The 27,398-nt window shown below is 44.6% G+C and overlaps 2 protein-coding genes and 1 long non-coding RNA gene across 6 annotated transcripts in view; 2 read left to right on the plus strand and 1 right to left on the minus strand.

Annotated features, from left to right (window-relative positions):
* The first annotated feature begins 293 nt into the window (after positions 1-293).
* FIGLA (folliculogenesis specific bHLH transcription factor) lies at positions 294-14,986 on the plus strand. The gene is made up of 4 exons (XM_067007441.1): positions 294-494; positions 3,117-3,269; positions 4,869-5,090; positions 14,951-14,986. Exons 1-4 carry the CDS (start codon positions 294-296, stop codon positions 14,984-14,986), a joined length of 612 nt encoding a protein of 203 aa, XP_066863542.1.
* LOC136791974 (uncharacterized) lies at positions 12,102-27,253 on the minus strand. The gene is made up of 3 exons (XR_010835492.1): positions 26,669-27,253; positions 16,831-16,947; positions 12,102-13,687 (listed from the first exon to the last, which is right to left on the minus strand). It is a non-coding gene; the product is annotated as an uncharacterized lncRNA (long non-coding RNA).
* ADD2 (adducin 2) overlaps positions 26,793-27,398 on the plus strand; it is a 111,223-nt gene continuing 110,617 nt past the window's right edge. For 3 of the 4 annotated variants that reach the window (XM_067007437.1, XM_067007440.1, XM_067007436.1), the window contains exon 1: positions 26,812-27,258. Coding sequence is in view for 1 of the 4 variants with exons in the window: in XM_067007436.1 (XP_066863537.1) it covers positions 27,236-27,258 (23 nt within the window). In the remaining 3 variants the exon portion in view is untranslated. Of the gene's footprint in view, positions 27,259-27,398 lie in introns of all 4 variants that reach the window. The other variant, XM_059079793.2, reaches the window with a different exon arrangement.

Raw genomic sequence — 27,398 nt, forward strand, 5'->3', positions numbered from 1 at the left:
TTGAGTCAGAATGTGAGGGACTGGTACCCGAGCGGGTGGATTTTTAAAAACTCCCCAGGTGACTCCAGTGTGCAGCCAATTTGCGAGCCAGCGCTGTAATCCAGGCTTCACGGAAATCACCTGTGGGGCTTGTTAAACCGAGCGTCCCGGAGCGGTTTCCCCAGAGCGGGCGGGGCAGGTACGCAGGCGCGCAAGGGGATGGGGGCAGGTGGCCGGGCCGCCGCCGCCCCCGACCCCGCGTGGCCCCAGGTGTCCGCGAGGGAAGGCCCGGCCTCCCGCCCCCGCGCGCCGCCATGGACGCCGCGCCGGCGCTCCTGAGGACCCCACCGGCCGAGGTGCTGGACGACGTGCTGCGGGAGCAGTTCGGGCCGTTGCCCCAGTTGGCCGCCGTCTGCCGGCTCAAGCGGCTGCCGTCGGGCGGCTACTCGTCCACGGAGGATCTGCAGCTGGTGCTGGAGCGGCGGCGCGTGGCCAACGCCAAGGAGCGCGAGCGGGTGAGCGCCGGCCCCGCGAGGTCCCTGCCCCGGGACCCGGCCGCCTTCCTCCCGTCTCCCCCCAGACCCGCCACCCATTTCGGACACCTTCGTGGGCCCGGGGCGCCCACTCCCTGCCCGGGGGCCCCGGGGCGACGTCGACCTCCCAAGGGCCGCTCGTGTTCGCCTCCACCCGCGCCGGGATGGCGCCTCACCTGAGACCCACCTGGACCGGTGCAGGAAGCGGGTCTGGGGAAGGCCGAGGGGGCCCGGGACCACTTCAGAAACGTCTCCCCCTGGCAGGCGCTTTGAACCCTCAGAGGCGGCAGTGCGCTTACGTCTGACTACCTCCTGCGCTGGGTGGGTGCTTGGGGTCCCCTTTTCCCAGCGCTCTGCCTCCAAGCACAAATAGGGCGAGGCACAGGGAGCCTAATGGAAGTTACTCTTTTCCTTACTTTAAACAAAGAATTTAAACAAAGCCTGGGTGTGCACCCAGACTCCCACTCAACCCCCTGTCGGGAGACAGAAAGTGGGTCTTTTCCATTCTGGCGGGTACGCGGTTAATCACCCGCGGGGATGGTCCCTCGGGCGGAGTCGGAGCGCCATCTACTGGTAGCTTTTAGTATTTCTAACTAAACTCGGGCCCCAAACTTGTGAGATTCCGTCTCCTTTCCGCCCTTTGCAGTCTTTGGGTTGGGCTGTTGCAGAGGCTACCGAGAAAGGGAAGAGCGAGCGCTGGAAGAGGGTGAGCGCACATTCCGGCCTGGGACTTGAGGAGGAAGTTCTGCTGGGGGCTGCACACTCCCGGGCGCTTTAGAAACGTAGCCCCAGTCAATCAACTCGGAGCTTTGTTTGGGTACGGGTGTGAGGAGAAAGGACCAAGCAGGTGTAGAAGACTTAAGGGAAAGTTGGGAGCCCTTTATGATAACCCTGTGATCTGATGTGTTGATGTGGCTCTCAAACGAGATTCTGATCCAATATTTTGCGTTTTAAGTTGGGCTTTCCCCACCAGGAAGGAATTGCTTTCTGCAGAGAATGGGTCTTGGTGTTACCCACTAATTTAAAACTTTTAAAACTAATGACCTCAGTCTTCTTTATAATGATGAAATTAGTACACCTGAAAGACAGAAATGACTAAATAGGGAACGGAAACACCTACAATGCAAATGTAACTACCATGAACTATCATTCTTGTTTGTGTATATCCTCCTAGTCTTTTTTCTACTTATATTTGTGCGTATTCATAATCTTACAAAATTGCGATGATTTAGTACATATCTTTGTATTTTTTTCACTTAACGTTATCAAAAGCATTTCCTCATATTCTAAGCAGAACAGCTTTTGACTGCATAGTCCAACATATAAATGGACCATTACTTATTCAGTCTCCTAGTGTTGGTCATGTATGTTTTTTTTGCAGCTTTTTACTGGTACATAGATCTATGCCCATGTCTGATAATTGCTTTAGAGTAGAAGTGGAATTACTGGGATATAAACAATCTTGTGACTTTTGATACAAGTTGCCCAATTGCTTTCTAGAAAAGTTTATGAATTTTTATCCCCCTTTGCAGGCTATATATAGGACTGTTCCCTTTTTCCATCCCCAATGCTGGGTATGATAATCAAAACAAAAATGTTACCAGCTTGGTACATGAAAAATGGTATCTAATTTCTGTTTTAATTTGTAGTTCTTTGATTATTAAAGTTTAATATTTTCATAAATTTATTGAAACTTATGACCAATAAACTTATGAAATACATTCACTGTATTCTGCTGTGAATGGGCCGACTATGTCCTTTGCCCACTTTGATGTGGGGTAGGAGGGAGCTCTCAATATAAGTGAGTGAGTATATTGGCTTCATGGTGTAGTGGGAACTGGTTCTTCGAGGGCCTGTTCCTCCAGCGGGGGTTGATCATCAGAATTCTAGGCCTTCAGAGCCAAGGAATTATTAGACCCTGGAGACGAAGGAAAAAAGGCTCTTCATTCTACTTTTCAAGTCTTGCCAACGTGCAGACTCTCTGGACTCTATATCATCAACTCCGCTGGGAAGGAGGTTGAAGAGTTGCTGGGACAGTACTTGAATAGACGAGTGTTTGTACAGTTTATTCATTATCGTTAGTACAACTTATTGAAGACTTCCTGTGTGCCAGGAGGAAGGGTTTGGTGTGTAATTATGTCACTTAATCACCACAAAAAAGCTACACCACAACAGGGGGAGTGTTTTCCACTTTGCAGGTAACAGGACCAAGGCTTGGCGATATGAAGTATCCTACGCAGTTTTGTAAAGCTAAATGGTGGAGTTGGGTTTTAAATCCTGATGTACTGACTCAGAGCTTTTAACCACTACCCAGCCTGCCTCTGCCTTGCAGTGGGGATGCTCTCAGAGGAAGAGAAGGTGGTCAGTGTGGACCTAGACACCCCTCCCAGTCCATCCATCCCTGCTGCCAGGTTCATGCGACTCCCTCTCCCCTTGCCAGGAACTGTACTGCCGGTGGAGCGGTGGCTCTTTGGCACGTGCCTGCCTAGATTCCCCGCCCAGATGCGAGCTGTGGAAACGAGCCCTCTCAACCGCCTTCCGTGGTTTGGGGAGATGCCTTACAAGTTAGCTTCCTGTGTGTCACTGTGCCTTTTTGCTTTCCAGATAAAAAATCTCAACCGTGGTTTTGCCAAACTGAAGGCGCTGGTGCCATTTCTTCCCCAAAGCAGGAAGCCTAGCAAAGTTGATATCCTCAAAGGTGCAACTGAATACATACAAGTTCTCAGTGATGTTTTGGAAGGAGCCAAAGACTCTGAGGTAAAGGTTTAAGAAGTTAGAACAACGATACCCACGGTTTATTGAGCCCTTTCTAGGTAGGTGCCAGGCAATTTATGTGTCCGTTCTAGTTAGTTTATACAGTCCTTTGACCTATTTATGATCCTGGTTTTACTGAAGAAGAAGCCAAAATACAGGTAAAGTCCACACAGCTAAGAAATGTCAGAACTGGAGTCTGAATCCAGGTCTGTGCAAGCTTTGGAGCCAAGTTCCTGACCATCTGTATCCTTACCTCCTGTTGCTGTCCAGGGCATCTAGCTCCGAACTGCTTAGCCTTTAATGGGACTTTGACAGTAGGGGCATGAGAGGAGTTTCCTTAAACCCTCTCTATGGCAGTGCTTTCCTTCAGCAGGATGCACATCAGACAGGACACAGAAAGGAAGAGGGGTGTCCCTTGGGAGAGGCCCCCCCCCCGGGGGACAACCGTGCCTGAGAGCTCAGTGATTTCCTGGTGATGCTGATCTCCTGGGGTTTTGCGACCATCCAGTGGGACGACACAAGTGAACCAGCTTTGTAAACTGTGAAGCATCATAATGTCACCGCCATTATTGGGGCACATAGCTCAGGGGTGTCCATTAGGCAGTGGAATGTGTGGGCTGGTTTCATGGACTCATTCTATGGAGAGGCAAATGTAGAAGGCTTGAAAATGGGTTGGTCATCAGAGGAGGTAAACTATGAAGAGAGAAAAGGCCTTAGAAATGAGTGCTAAAGGAGGAGCCATCAGAAAGGGGCAGGTGGAGAAGCAAGATGGGGTCCTACAATCAGGGAGGGGGCATCTTGGGACTCTGAGCATGGGAAGTCATTTGAGGAGCTGCAGGGGGGCCGGGAGAACAACCAGGAGGCCAGGAGTGGGCTCGAAGTCACCTTGCTGTGGGTTGAGGGTATGTGGTTGGTAAATATCTGAAATCCAAGCAGAGGGAAGTGGCAGACTTCAAGTTCATTCAACTTGGAAGTCTGAGCCTGGAAAGAAGAATCAAAAGGATGGAAGAACAACAGTTGTTAGATCAATGAAGGCCTTTTCTAATTAGCTATGTGATCCTGTTTAGGGACTAAAGAGGACAGATAGTAGAGAGAAGAGAAACATACTCATTCTAGGAACTTAGGGCAGAAATAGCCAAGTGGATAATGGTACTTTTTAGTTTCTTCCTCTTGTCTGCTAGTCCTACTTAGGTGACTACTGGGAGGATACATTTTGCAGTGGTGGGAATGGATTGTCGTATTGGCCAAACTGGATGGCTGGGTTGCGGCATGGTTGTAATACCTGGACAGGTGCAGGTGGCTGCCTTAGTTTTTCCTTGCATATGAATTGTCTAACAGAAGTGCTTTGTTTTGTGCTGCATTCATTATAAACTACAGAATCTGTCGCATGCTATAATCTTTTTAATGCAGTTGCCAATCACACAACATTTTAAGGTTATAGTAGAACAAAATACAGTCTGTTGAGCAATGATTTTCTTTCCATAATAACTTAAGCATTGCCCTCATTACTTAAATAAAATTTCGTACATTAGAACTTTGAAATATATTGATTTAAATCTTTAAAATCTGTCATAGTGTTTGACAACTAAATATGGTTTCTAGAAACAAGACCCAGATCATCAGAACTATAGCAACAATACTTCTGAACCACATATGTCCTTGGCTAGAGAACTATCAAGAACTATACCACACGCCGGTTGTGCTGTGGGCTTGAAGAATGAGGAGGAAGGGTCCTGGGCAGATGGCGGCAATGGTGAGTCGGTACACACTTGTCACCAGGGGGCGATGTCTACAATGGGAGTTATCTCTCCAGCCAGGAGTCTGGTGAAGTGTTTCTTCTTAGATCGTCATGCTGATGTCCAAAAACTCATAATGCATCCCTTGGGCATGAGGTATTTTCCATGTTAAAACATGATTGAAACAAGATCATTGTATGAAAGCACCTAGGTGGGGAGGTGAGTTTGCTAGTTTGAAAGGTCTGTTATTATGTTCCCAAGTTAATTGGAAAGCTGCTCAAGGGGAAGGTGACTCCTCCAGAATCACCCAATAGGGACCTAGGCTTAATTTTTTACGACCCTAATTAATACATCAAAAGGTTTTCCGGATTCTGAGGTCTCCAGAAAAAGAAATAAGTAGCTTGCCCTCCATAAAGCTGCATGGTGAGCCCATGCACACACACGCTCACTCACACACACACATTTGTTTTTAAGTTGGCCTTGTTGGAAGACAGAGTTTTCTAAGTAATAGCAAAGGAGTTTATTGTAACATTATCACTTCTTACCTTGCCAAACTAAGGAAGCCATTGGATGGAGCAGCCGGCTTCTCCAAGTCTAGAAAGTGGAGGTTTTGCTCTTGCTGTGTCTCAGTGTTACACAAACAAGACCCCTTGTTCCATCCTACAACACGATTGCTACTGAAACAAGAAAGGCTTGCAGGAGTCTGGAACTAAGCAAGTTGCTTAGCGTGATATAAGGAACAGTGGGGGCCGTGGAGTAACGAATGATAGGTGGTGGTGGGAGGTGGTTTAGAAGAGCAATTGAGTGCAGGCTCTGGAGACAGAATGCTGACATTCAAACCCTGGTTTTACCACTTGTTTGCTGTGTGACCTTGAGTGAGCTACTAGAATTTTCCAACCGTCAGTTTCCCCATCTGTAGAATGGGAATGATAATTGTACCTATATAAAGTAACTGTGAGGTTCAAATGACATCATGGCAGCAGAGTGTCTAGCATAGTACCTGGCATGTCAGGTACTGGCATGTCAGTGTTCACTTGGACTTTATTAAGTCTGCTTGCCACACCATGAGCAATCAGTATTTTTTTAAACATCTTTATTGGAGTATAATTGCTTTACAATTGTGTGTTAGTTTTTGCTTTATAGCAAAGTGAACCAGCTATACATATACATATATACACATATCTCTTCCTTCTTGTGTCTCCCTCCCTCTCACCCTCCCTATCCCACCCCTCTAGGTGGTCACAAAGCACCGAGCTGATTTCCCTGTGCTATGCGGCTGCTTCCCATTAGCTATCTACTTTACGTTTGGTCGTGTATATATGTCCATGCCACTCTCTCACTTTGACCCAGCTTACCCTTCCCCTCCCCCCCCGTGTCCTCAAGTCCCTTCTCTATTAGGTCTGCGTCTTTATTCCCGTCCTGCCCCTAAGTTCTTCATGACCTTTTTTTTTTTTTAAATTCCATATATATGTGTTTTTATACGGTATTTTTCTCTTTCTGAAGCAATCAGTATTGATTGGTGAACAATCAGCAGTGGGCCCCTGGCATTGTCATTCTGTTTGCAACAAGTGGTCTGGGTTTTCTCACTTGGCTCTTACCAATGCCCCACTGAGGTTTGAGGTCTTACAGGCTCTCCACTGACTGGTTGGCCTCCTTTCTGATTTGATTACTGTTTTCTAAGGATCCCGCTGTGTACATGCTCAGTCTAGATTTTCCAATTCTGGCCACTTGAGATTTAAAACTTCCCTCTCCAGTCAACTCTTAGGATACAGAATTCCTATTGCTATTATATGAGCTGAGGGAACGACTGAGAACAGAGAGTGAAACTGAAAAGGAAAAGAGTGAACTGAACCTTGAACCTGACTGTCTAAGTTAGTAATGGTAATGCTTCCCCAAATGTGGTTTTAGTGTGTTAGATATTAAGGCAAGAATCTTGCTTGCATTTAATCCTCACTGGTCCCTATCAGGTAGGCATCACCATGTCATTCTCACAGTGAGGTGCCTGGCTAGTCCTTCCAGCCAGTCCCCTTGGGCCTGGTACAGAGCAGGCCTATGCCAGCATCAAGGATGTACAACGGAAGTCCTGCTTTTCCAAGGATAATTGATCATGGAATTTACCAATTTATGGTAAATTGATTTAAAGTGGGGACTATCATTTTCCAGTAAGAAACAGGAAAGTTCTGGCTGGAAATTTTTTAAAAGGGGAACACAACACTCAATTTTTAGTCTTTTAGCTAACCATGTCTAAGTTGTTAATTGGAAGAGTGAGCTAATTCTTAGAATGAACAACGAATCACGTATTTGAGATTTTTTATGTATGTGTATAACTTCTGTCAAGTGTGACCCCAAGGCCTGAATGTAAAGAGTACCAGTTTTTGCAGAAGGATTTTAGGATTTCATCAGTTTTGTCAGGGGTTTCTTATTCTTTGACATTCAGATCATTCATTAAAAAAATTAAAGACATTTATTCTGAAAAAAATCAACTTAAGAAAAGTTGCAAGTACAGTACAAAGAACTTTTTCCCTGACCCATCTGAGAGTCATTTGCCAACCTGATGGCCATCACCCCTAATGACTTCAGCGTGCATTTCCTTCAAATGGGAAATGCGGACGTTCACCTGTATGACCACAGTGCAGCCATTAAATCAGGAGATTATGTGGCATTACAGTCATGTAATCCTCAGGCCCCAGTCAAGTATCACCAACAGTCTTGAAATGTCCTTTCTAGCAAAAGAACACAGCTAAGAATCATGCATTACATTTAGTTGTCCCTTCCCTTTTGCCTCCTTTTACCTGGAAAAATTCCTTGGTCTTTAGGTAATTTTTATGACCTGGACACATCTGAAGATTACAGGCCAGTTGTTTTGTAGAATGTTTCTTGATTCAGCCTTGTCTATTTCCTCCTGATTAGATTAAGATATGCATCTTTGGCAGCAATATGGAAGTGATGTGGTTTTCTACTCATTGCATCCTATCAAAGGGGGGCAGATTTTGATTTGTCCCATTACTAAGGATATTCACTTTGATCATGTGCTTAACGTAGTGACTTCCAGGCGTTTCCACTTTAAAGTTAGCCCTTTTCTTTTGTAATTAATCTGTATTTTGTGTGAAGGTGTTTTGAAATTATCTAGATATCTCATTATTCATCAAACATTCTATATTTTCTTAAGTGATATCTGTTGTTTTATTTTATTTTTTAGATATTTATTTATTTATTTATTTATTTGGCTGTGCCTGGTCTTAGTTGCGGCACATGGGATCTTTTAGTTGCACCATGTGGGATCTAGTTGCCTGAACAGGGATTGAACCCAGGTCCCCTGCATTGGGAGTGCAGAGTCTTAGCCACTGGACCACCAGGGAAGCCCCATCAAACATTCTATTAAACTTTTTATTTTGCAGCAGAGAAGTCCCATATGCCTTTAACTCAGTTTCCCGCCATGGCTGCGTCTTTTGTAACTATAGTACAATATCAAAACCAGAAAGTCGATATTGGTACTATGTGTGTATAGTTCCATGTCATTTTATCGCATGTGTAGTTTTGTGGAACCATCACCATAAAGCTGTCCCACATGCTACCCTTTATGGTCACACCCACCCACTGCCCCTACTCCTCCACTCTCCCTAACCCCTGCAACCACTAATCTGGTCTCCATCTTCTTCAAATTTATCATTTTGAGAATTTTGTATAAGTGGAATCATACAGTGCATAACCTTTAGAGACTGGCCTTTTTAAACTCAGCACAATGTGTTTTATTTATTTATTTATTTTTTACAATGTGCTTTAAATCATCCAAGTTATTGTATCAATAGTCTGTTCTGCCTTTTTATGGGTGAGGTTAGTTCATGGGATGGATGTGCCACAGTTTAATTATTATTGTAGAGCATTTTGGTTGTTTCTATATTCACTTTTTAATATTATAGACATGTGGTTTTCCATTCAGTGGATTATTACATCATCATATAATATCATGACTTACTTTGTTACTCAAACTGTCCTCATTGTGGCCAGTGACAGCCCTTGTAAGTGGGCTGCCTTTCCACTTGAATGTCACCATCATTCTTTGATCACTTCCTTTCTGGCAGAAGATGGTCCAAGCTCGAGCATCTTGTACTTTTCCAGCCTTGGAATCACTTTCATCAAGGACATCCAGTGGCTAACTCACCTCCCATCTCCATACCATCTCCTCCCTGCGTGGCTGTTCTCCTTACCCCTCTTGTGCTTTAGTACCTGTAGTTGGTTTGTAAGAGCTGCCGTAACAAAGTACACAGACTGAGTGGCTTAAACAGCAGAAATTTATTTCTCACAGTTCTGGAGGCTGGAAGTCTAACATCAAGGTGTTGGCAAGTTTGGCTTCTTCTGAGGCCTCTCTCCTTGGCTTGCAGATGGCCTTTCCTTGGTGTGTGCTTGCCCTGGTGTCTCTCCTCTATGTGTCCAAATTTCCTCCTCTTATAAGGAGGATAGGATTAGGGCCCACCCTAATGGCCTCATTTTAACTTAATCACCTCTTTAAGGGTCCTAACTCCAAATACAGTCACAGGTACTGGGGGTTAGGACTTCCATATGCATTTTGGGGACCACAGTTCAGCCCATAACAACACCCATGACAGGCTGCCCCTCCATGATAACCCTCTCTAGGATGGATCAAGGTAAAGGGGCCAAGGAAACAAAGCTCAGACTGGTCTCTATTTGCCAAACCATCGTCATAAGGGGTCATTCCCATTTATTTGAAGGGCAACTACATAGGGTTTCAGGATCTGGCCAGATACCCTAACTGGAGACCTGGGGACAGCCGATGTGGCTCATTGGACTGAAATGCTCACATACAGAGGGGCTTAGGATTTGGGAGGCAGGTCCCCTCCAGCTTCAGTTTGCAGGAATGGCACCCTTCTTCCTGCTCTTGGAGAGGATCTCTGAGGAGTGGAATCTGGTGCTGGTAGAGATGGGCATTTGGAGGGCCTTGGGGGTGTGGTCAGAAAAGGCTATGCAAGATCAACAACATTCCGGAGAGGCAAAATCCCCAGTGAAGCACATAAGAATCTGCTGATGGCGGGAGGGGAGATGAACTGCTCGGGCCAGAGCACGTTCACTTGGGGACTGAATCAGCAAATAAGTGTGTGCGTGGATGGAGAGGACGTGGGCCAGCCATGCATCTGGCCTCAGTAGGGATAGGGATTCATGTCAAGGTCCAGGGAGGCTTGTTTAAAACTGGACTTCCAAGGTGTAGGATTTTGTTCTTTGGGGATTAGACATTACTGGGTGGCAAGATGTTCACTGACCTACCATTGTTTATTCCTTCTGTTTGTCACCCGTGGCTATGGCTTGGGCATTTCACATCATGCAAGGCTCTGAATTTTGCTCAGAGTTGCCTGTAATCCTGTAGAGACTGTGCCCCTGGACAAAGACCACCCTCAGTGTTGAAGTGAGATGCCAGTTGTGCTGGGGTCAGAGAAGCTCTGGAAAAGGTTATATGCATGAACGTAAGTGCCTATTATGGGACCTGGATGTGCCGCCATTATACACTTCTAAATTTTGGCCTGTCATAGGAGCGTTCTTTGGAAAGAGTTTCTGAGAGAAGGAAGCCTGGTGGGTGGTAGATTTCCTTGACCCCTCCTCCTCTTCAGGTTGTGGCTGTCTGTGTGAAATTAACCACTGGGGACATTTCTTCTAATAGCAATTTAAGCTCTGAAATGAGATGGTCTGGCTAGTTGGGATGAATTTATTAGCATCCTGAGAAAGCCCTGAAGCATCTATGTTCTGTCTTCCATCTCACGTTTCCTCCAGGTAGTGGCTATGTGTGATAGCAAAACTTCCACTATAGTAGTGTGTGTGTGTGTGTGTGTGTGTGTGTGTGTGTGTGTGTGTGTGTGTGTGTGTAGCAAAACTTCCATTATAGTAGTGTGTGTGTGTGTGTGTGTGTGTGTGTGTGTGTGTGTGTGTGGCAGGGCAGGGGGTAGGTCTAGGCTTTTCCTTGGGAAGCACTTTTATCTGCCCCAGTACTGACTTGTGGCCTAGTGGTCATATTCTGATGAGTTTAGCCAGCAGATTGTTTTAAAAAGTTGAACTTCCCTTTTGATGGGGTAGGTGTTCTTTGGCTTGTCAGTCCCTGCCCCCTCTTACTGCATCTCCAGTGTAGGCATTTAATTTCGCAGTACTGGGCCAAGGGCACTGGGCACAGAGGGAAAGCTGCAAGAGTGGTTGCATTTGGCTCTGGGATGTTATTGTTTTCTAAACTTCGGGGGTTTAAGGGTTGGTGCTCTGCTGATATGAATGCTGGTTATTCTGTCTGGAACTTTGGTAAAGTGAGATGTGGGGCATGCGGGACAGGATCCATCTAACTTTGGAGTAATGCTACCTCTGGTGGAATGTTCCCCAGGCTACAGCTACTTAGGAAGAGATCCAACCAGCACCCAAGGAAGACTCTTAAGGCCCAATCTGATCAAGTACGAAGAAAATGTTACAGGGAAGACAAATCCTTATTTCTTTGTGAAAATAAGAGAGGGTGATTTCTTTTGTCTTAACTCAGATTTTTCTATGGGGACAGAAGATTGAATCAATCATGGAAGTGAGTTTTGTCTGTGTGTATGCATGTGAGTGTGTGTGATGTGAAGCTCGGTGCGTTTGAGGAGATCTCTATGTGGTGTGTGCTCCTGAGTCTGTCAGTAAGCTGAGCATCATTTGAGAAAGCCAGTAATTTCCATTTGTCTGACACATAATGGGTCTGGTGATTAAATAAATTGAAGTTAGTTCTCATCTATTCTTGTGGACTTTTTGAGGGATTATTTATATGAGTTTTATGAAAGATCCATCTCATTGGTCCCATATGAACCCATATGAAGGAAGAGAATGGCAAGAATTGGATGGAAGGATCTCTCAAAGACCCTTCTCTAAGAGGGTCCTTAGAGGCAGGACTTCTCTGATGTGCTGCGGGACCTCCCTGGAGACAGCTCCTTTGGCTCAGCAGAAAACCACCAAATGCTCGGACCACATAAGCCCACCTCTGAGGGAGGTCAGTGTATCCTCCCACCTGCTACCTTCTCCCCTGTTCTAATTCCGGGGCTATCCAGAGCAGATCAGGGATAAAATGTACACCAAAGACACAGTGTTGAAGGTAGATCTTTTAGTGGGAGGGTAAAGGGATTAGAAATACAACTCAATTATTTTTCAGAACTTTTCCGGTCCTCTTTGGATTGCTCTCTTCCTTTTTGGAAGATTTTTCCCTCCAGGAGTTGTCCTTCCAGTACCTCTGGTGTAGAAGACAGGCCTGGGGCACCTGCCTCATTGGGGTTGCTCTGAGGTGGGAGGCAGCGAGGGGCAAAGTCCCCCTGCATCATGCTATTTGGGCCAGGTCCCCAGGAGAGGAGACAGACCACCTGGGGCTTTGTGGCCAAAGCCCTGCTCAGAATGAGCTTCATTTGCTGTTAAGATCATCTGTACGGCTTTCCCTCCAGACCCAGACAGGAGGCAGTGAGGCTGTGGCCACAAGGCTGGATTCTGATCTCTGGGTCCTGGCTGGACTTTCACACACTGAAGCAGTATTAACAATGAGAGCACAGTTTAGATGGGAAGAAATGCCACTTTACTTTCTACACTGTTCTCCACTTGTTCTTGAGAACCCATTATGATGCAGATGGTGGGAGAACTCTTTATCTTGCCCCGTTAAGGCCTATCTTTGAGTAAAGCCGAGTCAGTTCAGGTTCAGAATATTCCCTGTGGGGGCTCCTTTGCCTCCTAAGTGATCTCCCTCACCGCTCTGCCCCTTCTCTGGTACCGTGAGGAGTGTGTACACTCCAGAGGCTGTGGTGGGAGCCTCGTGTGTTGCCCCACCTCTGGCCCAGCTAATTCTCTGGCCCCTGATCTTGGGTGTGGTTGAGCTGACATCCGCTGTGGGTGTCCATGGCCCCACTGTGGCTTCTCTTGTCTAAGCCACACCATTCAGAACCCAGGCCTCTTCTCGTATCCCCTGGCCTTCCCGGCCCAGATGGGCTATATGGCTGCCCTCAGGCCCATGTTCCTAAAGATGTCCCCTCAGCCATTACTCACCAACTCCTCTGAGAGGTGATGTCCCGAGAAGTGGGTACTGATCCTTGCTTTCCTCAGATTCTACTTTGCCTTTCTTGGGTTCTGTTACCTTTGGAACTCTCCCCCATACCCTGGTCAAGGCCAGGATGGCACGGTACAGGACCCTTCCCAGGGGTCAGGCAGCTCTTACACACTCGTCCATCCTCCCTGAGTAACCACTTCCAGCTGTTTCAATCTTGTCTCTGTCTCGGTTGTGGTAGGCTTTCCGCTGTCATATTTGCCTCCTCTCTGCACTGTGAGAACCCCATGAACAGCCATCTGAGCTCTGCCCACCAGAGCTCTCCCTTTCCACAAAGTTGGCCTCTTTCAAATGAGAGTCTTGCTTTTCAGACTGTTGTTAAGCTTGGAAATGAACTCGCAGGACTTCTGGTCGGTATCTATCCATCCCTTCCCTCCCCGTCACTCCAGCCCCCAGCCTTGACTCAGTGGGTGGAGGGAAGGCTACACTGGATAGTATGTCAGATTATCCAGCTACACAACCAACAGCAGGAGTACACCCACCCTATTAAAGTTGCTGAACTGCAGGCTGGCTGTCTATTCCTCAGATGCCCTTCTTCTTGGACCTTCAACTCCTTGACTTAGATGAGGCCCACATTTTTAAGTGAACTGTGAGAATAAGACAACATCAATAAACTTCAAGTTTTTGTATTCTGATACTTAAATATTACAATCCTGGAATTTCCCAGCTAACTTAAAAAAAAAAAAAGAAACTAAGACAACAATCTGTAATACACTGGACTATAGGCTGGTAAGATGAAATTATCCTTTAACCTTCTAGGTAAACACAGCAATACATGAATTGTCTTCTAGGTTTAGAACATTCTGGTTGTGTAAAAAGTTTAAAAATTTTAAAATAAAACTTCTAAAGCTAAATTTGAACTCAAAAAAAGAAAGCTTGATGACATGTATTGTGGAAAGACTTGTTCAAGACCAGAAAAAATAGATATAGATACTTATTTGGGGCCAGGCGCTATTCCCGACAGTTTATACATAATAACCTATTTAATTTTCATAACTGTCCTGTGACATACAAACAATTTTGTCCATTTTACATGTCAGGAAACTAAGGAATGAAGTTAAGTAACTGCCCCAACATCCAGTGCGTGGACAAAGGGTCGGGCATGGGAGATCTGGGGAAATAGTGTTAAACCTTTTAATGGTCTTTCATTCTAACAAAGCTCACCCTTGAAATGTAAATGAGTGGACTAGGAAGTAAATAAATGTTTTTTAAAGCTAAATTAAAGCATTTGATTGCAGTATTTCATGTTAATATACACCCAGGTTTCAATTTCTGAAGTGGCTGACCATGATTTGAGTGAGTTTTTTTTTTTTCTGTATGCGGGCCTCTCACTGCTGTGGCCTCTCCCGTTGCGGAGCACAGGCTCCGGACGCGCAGGCTCAGCGGCCATGGCTCACGGGCCTAGTTGCTCCGCGGCATGTGGGATCTTCCCGGACCAGGGCACGAACCCGTGACCCCTGCATCGGCAGGCGGATTCTCAACCACTGCGCCACCAGGGAAGCCCGAGTGAGTTATTTTTTTAACTCATGGATTTAAGTTGAGATTTCAGAAAATTGAGAAGCCAGGGTGATCTTACCGTCTTAAAAAAGCCACAGATGGAAATCTACTAATTTGCTGGCAAAATTTTTTTCCTATACAACTGAATTAAGAAATTATCATAAGGTGTATAACATTGTATGTTGTTTTCTTATTCTATCAGTGGCATGTTCAGAGGTTATTATTTAGTCTTTATAACAAGTTTTAATGGTTCATTAAATGGGACAATTTTCTAATTGTTGGACATTTGTTTTCAGTTTTTTGTTCTCAACCTGATGTGTTTAGCTCCGTTTTGTATTTCATTTTGTTTTTAGGATAGATTCCCAGAAGTAGAACTGAGTCACAGGTAGGTATAGTCTGTGACTTGGTGCCAATTTTTTTAAAAAATAAATTTATTTACTTATTTATTTATTTTTGGCTGCACTGGGTCTTTGTTGCTGCGCGTGGGCTTTCTCTAGTTGCAGCAAGCAGGGGCTACTCTTCGTTGCGGTGCACAGGATTCTCATTGCGGTGGCTTCTCTTGTTGCGGAGCACGGGCTGTAGGCATGTGGGCTTCAGTAGTTGTGGCTTACAGGCTCTAGAGCGTAGCCTCAGTAGTTGTGGCATGTGGGCTCAGTAGCTGTGGTTTGAGGGCTCTAGAGCACAGGCTCAGTAGTTTTGGCACACGGGCTTAGTTGCTCCGCGGCATGTGGGATCTTCCCGGACCAGGGCTCGAACCCATTGTCCCCTGCATTGGCAGGTGGATTCTTTTTTTTTTTTTTTGCGGTATGCGGGGCTCTCACTGCTGTGGCCTCTCCCGTTGCGGGGCACAGGCTCCGGACGCGCAGGCCCAGCGGCCATGGCTCACGGGCTTAGTTGCTCCGCGGCATGTGGGATCTTCCCGGACCAGGGCACGAACCCGTGTCTCCTGCATCGGCAGGCGGACTCTCAACCACTGCACCACCAGGGAAGCCCCAGGTGGATTCTTAATCACTGCGCCACCAGGGAAGTCCCACTTGGTGCCAATTTATAATACTACCACCTATGTAAGAGTGCCAAGCCCTTCATATCCTTGCCAACAATGAGATCTATTAAAATGATAGAATTGTAATGGGCAAAAAATGGTATCTTTAAATTTAAACATCTTTGATTACTAATTAATTTTTTGTTTGTTGTTAAACTGTCTGTTAGCCATTTACAATGGGCTCTCTTCTGTTTCAGGTTCCCTCAAGTATGAAAAGTGAGAAGGCTGGCTCAGGGCTATCTTCTACAGACAAATAAATGCAGTCTTGAAAGTTTTAGAGTCTCTTTAAAAAAAATTGTCATAATTCAAAGTTTAACAATTACCCTTTAAATGGCCTTGCCTGTCACAAATTTACTTGACTCTACTTTCTCAATTTCATGCACCCAGCTAGGGCCATATGGCACCTTTGTGCAAGCTCAAGCAGCTTGAGCACAGAGACAGTCATCGTTATAACGACTGCTCACAAAGACCCAGCACTTAATAAGTGGGCCTCTTCTCCATACTTTACATATTTTAATTTGTTCTCATAACAGTCCTGCAAGAAAGGCACAACGATCCTTGCTTTACAGATGGAGAAACTGAGGCATAGGTGAGCTTTCTCACCTTTTGCAATATAGATAGGCTGAGAATGTTCTAAATTTCTAAACCTGAAGGGTTTAGTTTGCTTTTCCTGGCTTGCCTACAGCTGCCTTCTCTCTGTGTCCTCACATGGTGGAGAGAAGGAGCAAACTCTGGTCTCTCTTCCTCTTCTTATAAGAACACCAGGGCTTCCCTGGTGGCGCAGTGGTTGAGAGTCCGCCTGCCGATGCAGGGGACACGGGTTCGTGCCCCGGTCCGGGAAGATCCCACATGCCGCGGAGCAACTAAGCCCGTGAGCCATGGCCGCTGGGCCTGCGCTTCCGATGGGAGAGGCCACAGCAGTGAGAGGCCCGCATACCAAAAAAAAAAAAAAAAAAAAAAGAACACCAGCACCAGTCGTATTGGATTAAGGCCCCACCCTTATGACTTCATTTAACCTTAATGACCTCCTAAAAGCCCTATTGTTGAATACAGTCACAGTGAGGGCTTCAGTGCATGAATTTTGGGGGAACACAGTTCAGTCCATAGCATTCCACCCCTTACTCCCCAAATTCATGCCCTTATCACATGCAAAATACATTAATTCCATTCAAACAGCCCCAAAAGTCTTACCTCATTCCAGCATCAACTCTAAAGTCCAAAGTCTCATCTAAATATCATCTAAATCACTTTTGGGTAATACTCGAGGTATGATTCATCCTGAGGCAAGATTCCTCTCCAACTGTGAACCTGTGAAACCAGACAAGTATGTGCTTCCAAACTATAGTGGTGAACAGGCATAGGATAGACATTCCCATTGCAAAAGGGAGACATTGGAAGAAAGTGGTGATGGATCCCAAGCAAGCCCTGAACTTAGCAAGGCAAATTCCATTATATTTTAAGGTTTCAGAATAATCCTTTTTGGCTCATTGTCCCTCCTTCCAGGTCCACTGGGATGGCAGCATAACCCCACACAGCTCTCTGCAGTGGCCCTGCCCTCTGAAACTAACAGGAAACAGACTTGCCCCTGGGCCTGTGGTCAGAGTGGCAGCCCAGATGCTCTCTGCATCGCCTGTGGATCATTCTTCCCTTTCCTTGAAGAACAGTGCATGTTTGCCAATAGCTCTGTGGTCTTGTCCTGACAACCTTCCTTCATTCTGTCCTGCTTTATCTTTCCCCTTTAGTTCAAATTGGCAGTGTCTTTGCTGCTCTTAATCCCATCTCTCTTCCTGGCCTCTGTTGAGATAGTTGATTAAGTCTATGAGTTGCACCCATGATCTCTTTATCAAACGGTTGTTCAGCCACACCCGTAAGTGCTCTCTTCAGAGCAAGCTTTCTCACCTTTTGCAATATAGATAGTCTGAGAATTTTCTAAATTTCTAAGTTCTGGTTCCTTTCTGTTTAACAATTCTTCCTTTAATTTATCTCTCACCTCTTGCATTTTGCTGTAAGCAGTAAGGAGGACCCAGGGTGCACCTTCAGTATTTTGCCTAAAAGTCTCCTCTGCTAAATATCCAAGGTCATTACTGTCAAGTTCTACATTTGACAAAACACTAATACACAATTTAGCCATGTTCTTTGCCACTTTATAACAAGGATTGCCTTGCCTCTGGCTGGAGTCTGGGTCCTCTCCACACCAATCGTGTGTGGTGCCTCCCTGCCCTGTGTGGTTCTTCCCTCATGTGGGTGGGGTTACCGTTGCTGGTGGCCTCATTTTAATCAGTGATAATGAAACAGCAGGACCCTGTGGGGCTCCTGGGCACGGAAGCCTTTCCATGTTCCCCGTTTCTTGTAGGGAACAGACTCCAACATCCAGGACCTTCCCTGAGTTCCAAAGGGCAGATTGGAACAGTTGGTCATCCAGGAAGGGAGGGGATGCAGAGACAGGGGAAGAGCAGCTAAGAAAAAATAGTGCAGCCTTGGGGCAGGGTCCTGGTTCCACCTCAAGGGATACACATAACGATATCTTTAAACTCTTTATAGAATTAAAAGAAGAATTAAAAGAAGATGTCAGCATTCTTTATACCAGAGAAGACCACCTGAGGCCAGATCAAAGGAACCAGAGAAACTCATCAAGAAGATTACCTGAGACCAGATTAGAGGAGTGCAGGCCTTGCACACACCCTAATTTTGTCAGCAACCCCACCCTTGGACTATTGCTATAAAACTCCTCACTAAATCCTCCTGGGTTGGGACACATAGTTTTGGAGGGGCATGAGTCCACTGTGTCCCCCTTTGCCTGGCAAAGCAATAAAGCAATTATTTTCTACTTCATGCACAACTCTGCCTCTGAGATTTGATTTGGCATCAGTGCACAGAGGCTGAGCTTTTGGCATCAATAATAAGACTGTAAGTACTTTCACTTGTTGTCCCATTTGGTCTCCATGACAACCCTGGGTGGTAGGAGACTATTCATCTTCTAGGGCTGCCATAACAAAATAGCACAGACTGGGGGGCTTGAAAACAGAAATTTATCTGAGATCGAGAGATGGAGGTCAGCAAGATTGTTTTCTTGATGCCTCTCTCCTTGTCTGTAGATGGCTGTCTTCTCCCTGTGTCTGTATCCACATTTCCTCTTCTTAAAAAGGCAGCATCCTATTGGGTTAGGACTTACTCACATGACCTAGTTTTTTAATCTCTTAATTGTCTTATTAATTTACCTCATTGTCTCTCTGAAGACCCTAACTCCAAATACAGTCAGTCATATTCTGAGGTACTAGGGGTTAGGATTTCAACATAGGAATTTGGGTTGGGGGGCTCAAGTCAGCCCATAATAGAGGGTAAGTGCTGTTACCCTCACTTTACAACTGGGCCTGGGGGTCAGAGTCTTTACTGAGGCCACACAGTCCATGGGACCAAGACTGGAGTCCCAGGCCCTGGACCCAAGTTTCATTCTCTTTCCACAGCAGGCCTCAGCCATGGGGTTGGCTGACCTTTTACTTGTTGGGAGAGTGGTGTCTTCAGGAGATCTAGACTTAGAATTTACCATTGGTCTTGCTTTGAAAGCTCTGTCTTTCCTGCTCACTCCTGTCTTAAATTTGATTTCCGTAAATGAGGCCATAATTTATAGTTTATCTGGGAGGCAATTCCAGGAAGTACCAATATGGGAGTGGGAAAATTATATAGGGAAGAAGAACCAGACAATGAAAGATGCATGCTGAGCAGGTGATGCTGTGGGCAGCTGGGGCTCAGTCCTGCTGGGGCCTCCTGGGAAACTATGCACAACACGCCTCAGGGGGTCCTCCCCACACTTACAGAGGAGGGAGCCGGGCTCTTTATCCACTAACTCCTGATGGTCATAGGTTGAGAGCCAATTCCCTGGGGTGTCAAGTCCTCCAGCACCTGCAGCATGCCCTAGGGAAGGCCGTTGATAAGAATGTCTGGTCCTGGGGAGTGCAAAGGCCCTGTGTTAGTTATCTATTGCTGAGCAACAAATTACCCCAAACTTTGCAACTTAAAACAACACATTTATTATATCACAGTTTCTGTGGGTCAGAAGTCGTGCTTGGGCATGGCTTAGCTGGGTCCTCTGCTTCAAGATCTCTCTCAAGGCAGAAATCAAGGTGTCAGTCTGGGCTGGGGTCTCAGCTGAAGTTTTGGCTGGGGAAGGATCTGCTTCTAAGCTTATGTGGTTGTCTGAAGAATTCATTTCCTCTAGGACTTCTGGACTGATGGCCTCAGTTTCTAGCTGGTTTTTGGCCAGATATCACCCTCAGTTCCTTGCCACATAGATCTGTTAGACACTGCAGGTGTCTGTTACACCTGCTCCCCTTACAAGTTATTGCTGGCTAGAAGCATTTTTGTCAAAAGACTTGGAGATTAGAAATAATTGTACTGCCTAACAGAAAGCCTAATTTTATCTGGCTATTGGAGGCTAGCCAAATGTGATTTTCTGGGTGTGACATGGAGTCTCCTATGCTCTTCTGTCCCTTGTCAAGGGCCAGGCAACTCGAGCTTTCTGCAAGTGAGAACTTTGAATTCTGATGATATTTGATGGAGCCAGCTAGTTCTGGTTCCTTCTGTTGGATTTCAAAGTGAATTTGGAATTGAGTGAGAACTTCTGGAACTTCAACTAAAATTCCATATAGGCTATTAATATGGAAATTAATACAATGAAGTCTTGTTTCCCATCTGACATTTGAATAATTCCCAAAGCCACAGAATGGCACAAGTCTTCCCAGCACTCAACATTTTCAGATGGCATCTGGGAGAAGCTGGAGGGATTTTTTTTTTTTAAGATTCTGTGATGGCTAGAAGAGCAAAATCAAAGCAGAAACAGTTTTTTCATTTTTTTGGTTGGGGGAAAGGAGAGTGTATCAGCCTTATGGACTCTGTGTCTTGTACTAGTTCTGCTTTTTAAAGTCAATTTTTTTTTCCCCTCTGAGAGGGCATGGGCAAGGTAGTAGTTAGAGCTCAGCTCTGGAGCCATGGTGCTTAAGTTTGCATCCTGGCTTGGCCACCCACTAGCTATGTAACCTTGGGAGAGTTACCTAACCTCTCTGTGCCTCAGTCTCTTCATCTATTAAATAAGGTAATAATATTTCCACCCCATAGAGTTCTTGTGAGGATTAAATGAGTAAAATGCATGTAAAGCTCTCAGAACAATGGCAGGAGCCAAAAAGAGTTTGCTATTATTAGGCTGAGAAAGCTTACAAACACACCAGGAAGAGAAATTTTTGAGAGATGGTGATGACCAAGGGGATTTATGAAACCTGCTATTTCTGGACTAAACAAAAATTCTCAATTCCCTTTTTGGGTTCTATTTCAGAAAAGGGCCTACCATACCTGTGATTTCAGGGCTCCAGAGTAGGAATTTCCAACTTCCCACATATTATCACTCGGCACCAGTAGTGCACAGTTGCCTGAAGTGTCTCCATAAACATAACATTTCCTGGTTCTGGCCAGACAGACCTGGGGTCCTGGTGGCTGAGCTACTTGTACTTCTAGTGGGTTTTGACGGGAGAATGGGGAGAGGACTTATGGACTCTGATTCTGAAGATGAAGTGGGAATGGATGAGGAGCTCTGAGTGGGAAGGATGGGTAGAGACCAGGGGATGGAGGGCCGGGGGAGATAGAGCAGAAAGACAAAATTTACTCTGGCATCTGAAATGAAATGCCTGCCAGGTGTCCTAGGGTTGTTGTGGTGGGCATTTTCTCCTTTTCTATGTCAGTAGTAGCTTGCATACAGTGGCATTTCTTATATGTTAGTGTGCAAAGGAATCCCTAGGAATGCTTGTTAAAATATGGATTCCTGGGCCCACCTACAGGGATTCTGATTCTGCAGCAACACTGTGGTGTTGCAATCACTCTGGTGATTTTTATGGGACTGTGGTACCCCAGAATCTTGAGGGAGAAGAGGGGCTATGATCTGGTTGGGGGTGGTGACCAGAGGATTTTCTGGAAGCTGTACTTGCCCTGTCATCTGGATAGACCTGGAGTCTGTCATACAGAGTGAAGTAAGTCAGAAGGATAAAAACAAATACCGTATGCTAACACATATATATGGAATCTAAAAAAAAAAAAAGTCATGAAGAGATTAGTGGTAGGATGGGAATAAAACACAGACCTACTAGAGCATGGACTTGAGGATATGGGGAGGGGGAAGGGTAAGCTGTGACGATGTGAGAGAGTGGCAGGGACATATACACACTACCAAATGTAAATTAGATAGCTAGTGGGAAGCTGCAGCATAGCACAGGGAGTTCACCTCTGTGCTTTGTGACCACCTACAGGGGTGGGATAGGGAGGGTGGGAGGGAGGGTGACACAAGAGGGAAGAGATATGGGAACATATGTATATGTATAACTGATTCACTTTGTTGTAAAGGAGAAACTAACACACTATTGTAAAACAGTTATACTCAAATAAAGATGTTAAAAAAAATACATAGTGTAACTCATACAGACTGAAAGTGAGGGGATGGAAAATGATATTCTATACAAATGGAAATCAAAAGAAAGCTGGAGTAGCAACTCTTATATCCGACAAAATAGACTTTAAAACAAAGACTATTACAAGAGACAAAGAAGGACACTACAAAATGATCAAAGGGTCAATCCATGAAGAAGATATAACAATTGTAAATATTTATGCACCCAAATAGGAGCACCTCAATACATAGAGCAAATACTAACAGCCATAAAAGGGGAAATCGACAGTAACACAATCATAGTCAGGGACTTTAACACCCCACTTTCACCAACGGGCAGATCATCCAAAGTGAAAATAAATAAGGAAACACAAGCTTTAAATGATACATTAAACAAGATGGACTAAATTGATATTTATAGGACATTCCATCCCCAAACAGCAGAATACACATACTTCTCAAGTGCTCATGGAACCCTCTCCAGGATAGATCATATCTTGGACCACAAATCAAGCCTTGGTAAATCTAAGATAATTGAAATCATATCAAGCATCTTTTCTGACCACAATGCTATGAGACTAGATATCAATTACAGGAAAAAAATCTGTAAAAAATACAAACACATGGAGGCTAAACAATACACTACTTAATAACCAAGAGATCACTGAAGAAATCAAAGAGGAAATCCAAAAATACCTAGAAACAAATGACAATGAAAACACGACGACCCAAAACCTATGGGATGCAGCAAAAGCAGTTCTAAAATGGAAGTTTATAGCAATACAATCCTACCTCAAGAAACAAGAAACATCTCAAATAAACAACCTAACCTTACACCTAGCAATTAGAGAACAAAAAACAAAAAAACCCCAAAGTTAGCCGAAGGAAAGAAATCATAAAGATCAGATCAGAAATAAATGAAAAAGAAAGGAAGGAAACGATAGCAAAGATCAATAAAACTAAAAGCTGGTTCTTTGAGAAGATAAACTAAATTGATAAACCATTAGCCAGACTCATCAAGAAAAAAAGAGAGAAGTCTCAAGTCAACAGAATTAGAAATGAAAACGGAGAAGTAACAACTGACACTGCAGAAATACAAAGGATCATGAGAGATTACTACAAGCAACCATATGCCAATAAAATGGACAACCTGGAAGAGCTGGAAAATTCTTAGAAAAGCACACCCTTCACAGACTGAACCAGGAAGAAATAGAAAATACAAACAGACGAATCGCAAGCACTGAAATTCAAACTGTGATTAAAAATCTTCCAACAAACAAAAGCCCAGGACCAGATGGCTTCACAGGTGAATTCTATCAAACATTTAGAGAAGAGCTAACACCTATCCTTCTCAAACTCTTCTAAAATATAGCAGAGGGAGGAACACTCCCAAACTCATTCTACAAGGCCACCATCACCCTGATACCAACACCAGACAAAGATGTCACAAAGAAAGAAAACTACAGCCCAATATCACTGATGAATATAGATGCAAAAATCCTCAACAAATTACTAGCAAACAGAATCCAACAGCACATTAAAAGGATCATACACCATAATCAAGGGGGGTTTATCCCAGGAATGCAAGGATTCTTCAATATATGCAAATCAATCAATGTGATACACCATATTAACAAATTGAAGGAGAAAAACCATATGATCATCTCAACAGACACAGAGAAAGCTTTCTACAAAATGCAACACCCATTTGTGATAAAAACCCTCCAGAAGTAGGCATAGAGGGAACTTTTCTCAACATAATAAATGCCATATATGACAAACCCACAGCCAACATTGTCCTCAATGGTGAAAAACTGAAACCATTTCCAATAAGATCAGGAAGAAGACAAGGTTGCCCACTCTCACCACTCTTATTCAACATAGTTTTGGAAGTTTTAGACACAGCAATCAGAGAAGAAAAAGAAATAAAAGGAATCCAAATCGGAAAAGAGGAAGTAAAGTTGTCACTGTTTGCAGATGACATGATACTATACATAGAGAATCCTAAAGACGCTACCAGAAGACTACTAGAGCTAATCAATGAATGTGGTAAAGTAGCAGGATACAAAATGAATGCACAGAAATCTCTTGCCTTCCTATACACTAATGATGAAAAATCTGAAAGTGAAATTAAGAAAGCACTCCCATTTACTACTGCAACAAAAAGAATAATATATCTAGGAATAAACCTACCTAAGGAGACAAAAGACCTGTATGCAGAAAACTGAAAGAAGTTAAAGATGATACAAATAGATGGAGGGATATACCATGTTCTTGGATTGGAAGAATCAACATTGTGAAAATGACTATACTACCCAAGTAATCTACAGATTTAATGCAATCCCTATCAAGCTACCACTGGCATTTTTCACAGAACTAGAAGAAAAAATTTCACAATTTGTATGGAAACACAAAAGACCCCGAATAGCCAAAGCAATCTTGAGAAAGAAAAATGGAGCTGGAGGAATCAGACTTCCTGACTTCAGACTATACTACAAGGCTACAGTAATCAAGACAGTATGGTACTGGCACAAAGACAGAAATATAGATCAATGGAACAGGATAGAAAGCCCAGAGATAAACCCACACACATATGGTCACCTTATCTTTGATAAAGGAGGCAAGAATATACAGTGGAGAAAAGACAGCCTCTTCAATAACTGGTGCTGGGAAAACTGGACAGCTACATGGAAAAGAATGAAATTAGAACACTCCCTAACACCATACACAAAAATAAACTCAAAATGGATTAAAGACCTAAAGGTAAGGCCAGACACCATCAAACTCTTAGAGGAAAACATAGGCAGAACACTCTATGACATAAATCACAGCAAGATCCTTTTTGACCCACCTCCTAAGGAAATGAAAATAAAAACAAAAATAAACAAAGGCGACGTAATGAAACTTAAAACCTTTTGCACAGCAAAGGAAACCATAAACAAGACGAAAAGACAACCCTCAGAATGGGAGAAAATATTTGCAAATGAAGCAACTGACAAAGGATTAATCTCCAAAATTTACAAGCAGCTCAATATCAAAAGAAGAAACAACCCAATCCAAAAATGGGCAGAAGACCAAAATAGACATTTCTCCAAAGAAGATATACAGATTGCCAACAAACACATGAAAGAATGCTCAACATCACTAATCATTAGAGAAATGCAAATCAAAACTACAATGAGATATCACCTCACACCAGTCAGAATGGCCATCATCAAAAAATCTACAAACAGTAAATGCTGGAGTGAGTGTGGAGAAAAGGGAACCCTCTTGCACTGTTGGTGGGAATGTAAATTGATACAGCCACTATGGAGAACAGTATGGAGGTTCCTTAAAAATGTAAAAGAACTACCATATGACCCAGCATTTCCATTCCTGGGCATACCCTGAGAAAACCATAATTCAAAAAGAGTCATGTACCACAATGTTCATTGCAGCTCTATTTACAATAGCCAGGACATGGAAGCAACCTAAGGGTCCATCGACAGATGAATGGATAAAGAAGATGTGGCACATATATGCAATGGAATATTACTAAGCCATAAAAAGAAAAGAACTTGAGTTATTTGCAGTGAGGTGGATGGACCTAGAGTCTGTCATACAGAGTGAAGTAAGTCAGATAGAGAAAAACAAATACCGTATGCTAACACATATATATGGAATCTAAAAAAAAGAAGGAAAAGGTCATGAAGAACCTAGGGGCAAGAGGGGACTAAAGACACAGACCTACTAGAGAATGGACTTGAGGCATGGACATATATACACTACCAAACGTAAAGTAGATAGCTAGTGGGACGCAGCCACATAGCACAGGGAGATGAGCTCGGTGCTTTGTGTCCACCTAGAGGAGTAGGATAGGGAGGGAGACACAGAGGGAAGAGATATGGGGACATTATGTATATGTATAACTGATTCACTTTGTTATAAAGCAGAAACTAATACACCATTGTAAAGCAATTATACTCCAATAAAGATGTTAAAAAAAAACAGTGTGAATGCTGATTTAGGTGAGCTTTGGGGAGTTGATGGAGATTATGGGGTCTAAAGTCTAAAGACTAAAGATTATGGGGCCTAAAGTCTCAAGCTAGCACTTGGCATCCCTAATTTCTGAAGGCCCCACATTGAGAAACACTATCAGAAAGTAGAAGTGGGAGGTGCCTTAGGTACACTGTCATTTTACAGAGTAAGACACTAAGGCCCAGAGAGGTTAAGTGACTTCATCAGGGTCACACAGCTAGTTAATGGCACGTCTGGGACGTAACCAAGTATTCTGGTTCTCCATCCAGTTGCACGTTCACCAAACACCTGTTCCCGCTGGGGTGGGAAACTGCGGGAGGGGAGGGGGTGAGAGGAGGAAGTAGTGAGAATTGGAGGGAGCTGGGCCCATAACCCCAGAGGGTAGGGCAAAAACAAACATTTTGCCCTTTTGGAAAATGGAGTCAGCATTAGAATAGGGATGATTTTGGCTTTGAATTCAAATGGCCAAACAATTGCTATTAAAATTATGAATAGAATTAATCTTCTAAAGCAAGATGTCCTTCCTATACAAAAAATATTACAAATACAAGACTTTGCTTCTATTTAATCCCAAGAGGATACAACCTCTCTCGGAGCTCAAGTTGCAGATTTTCTTCCTAGTGACCACATCCTCACACTGGCTCTTGGCTGTTCCGGTCAGCTCGTGGTGCGGAAGTGGTGGTGGGCAGAGCTCCTGGGCGGCGGGACTGCGGCAGCGCGGGCGGCGAGACTGCGAGCGGGCGGGGGCACTGCAGCACCGCGGCCCTCGGGCGTCCGGGCAGCGGCCCTCTAGAGGGGGCGCTGTGGGCACCGCCAAGCGTCCTTTTGTCAGCGCACAGGGCCGAGAGAGCTCTCATTTCCTCCTAGCCTCGTGCTGGAAATGGATTTAATTCTGACATCAGGGCTGTAAGGGACGAGCGGGAACGAAAGCCTTTTGTCAAGGAGTAGCAGTCTCTGTTGTCTGTAATTACCACCGACGCGGAGAAGCTGCGTTGCTGGTGGAATTCCAGGCAGCTCTGGCAAGTGCGGGGCTGCAGGATGGGTAGAAAACATTGCTCTGTCGATTAGCTGGGTGCATTTATCAAGCAGATCACAAAAAGAAAAACCAACCAACAAAACAAACCCCCAACAACCCGCAGCGGAAGAACAGAGATGGATAAGATGCCTTGCAGGAGGTAAGCCCGTCTTGGGAATGGGCGCCATGGGCTGGCCTTGGTTTTGTTTATTTTAAGCGAATTTGAGACCCTCCCCACCCCCTACAGCATCCTTCTACCGAACGGGAGCTGGTTGGTCCAGATCGGTGAGCGTCTGTTAG

The sequence above is a fragment of the Kogia breviceps genome, chromosome 11 (genome assembly GCF_026419965.1).
Source record: "Kogia breviceps isolate mKogBre1 chromosome 11, mKogBre1 haplotype 1, whole genome shotgun sequence".
NCBI classification, from domain to species: Eukaryota; Metazoa; Chordata; class Mammalia; order Artiodactyla; family Physeteridae; genus Kogia; species Kogia breviceps.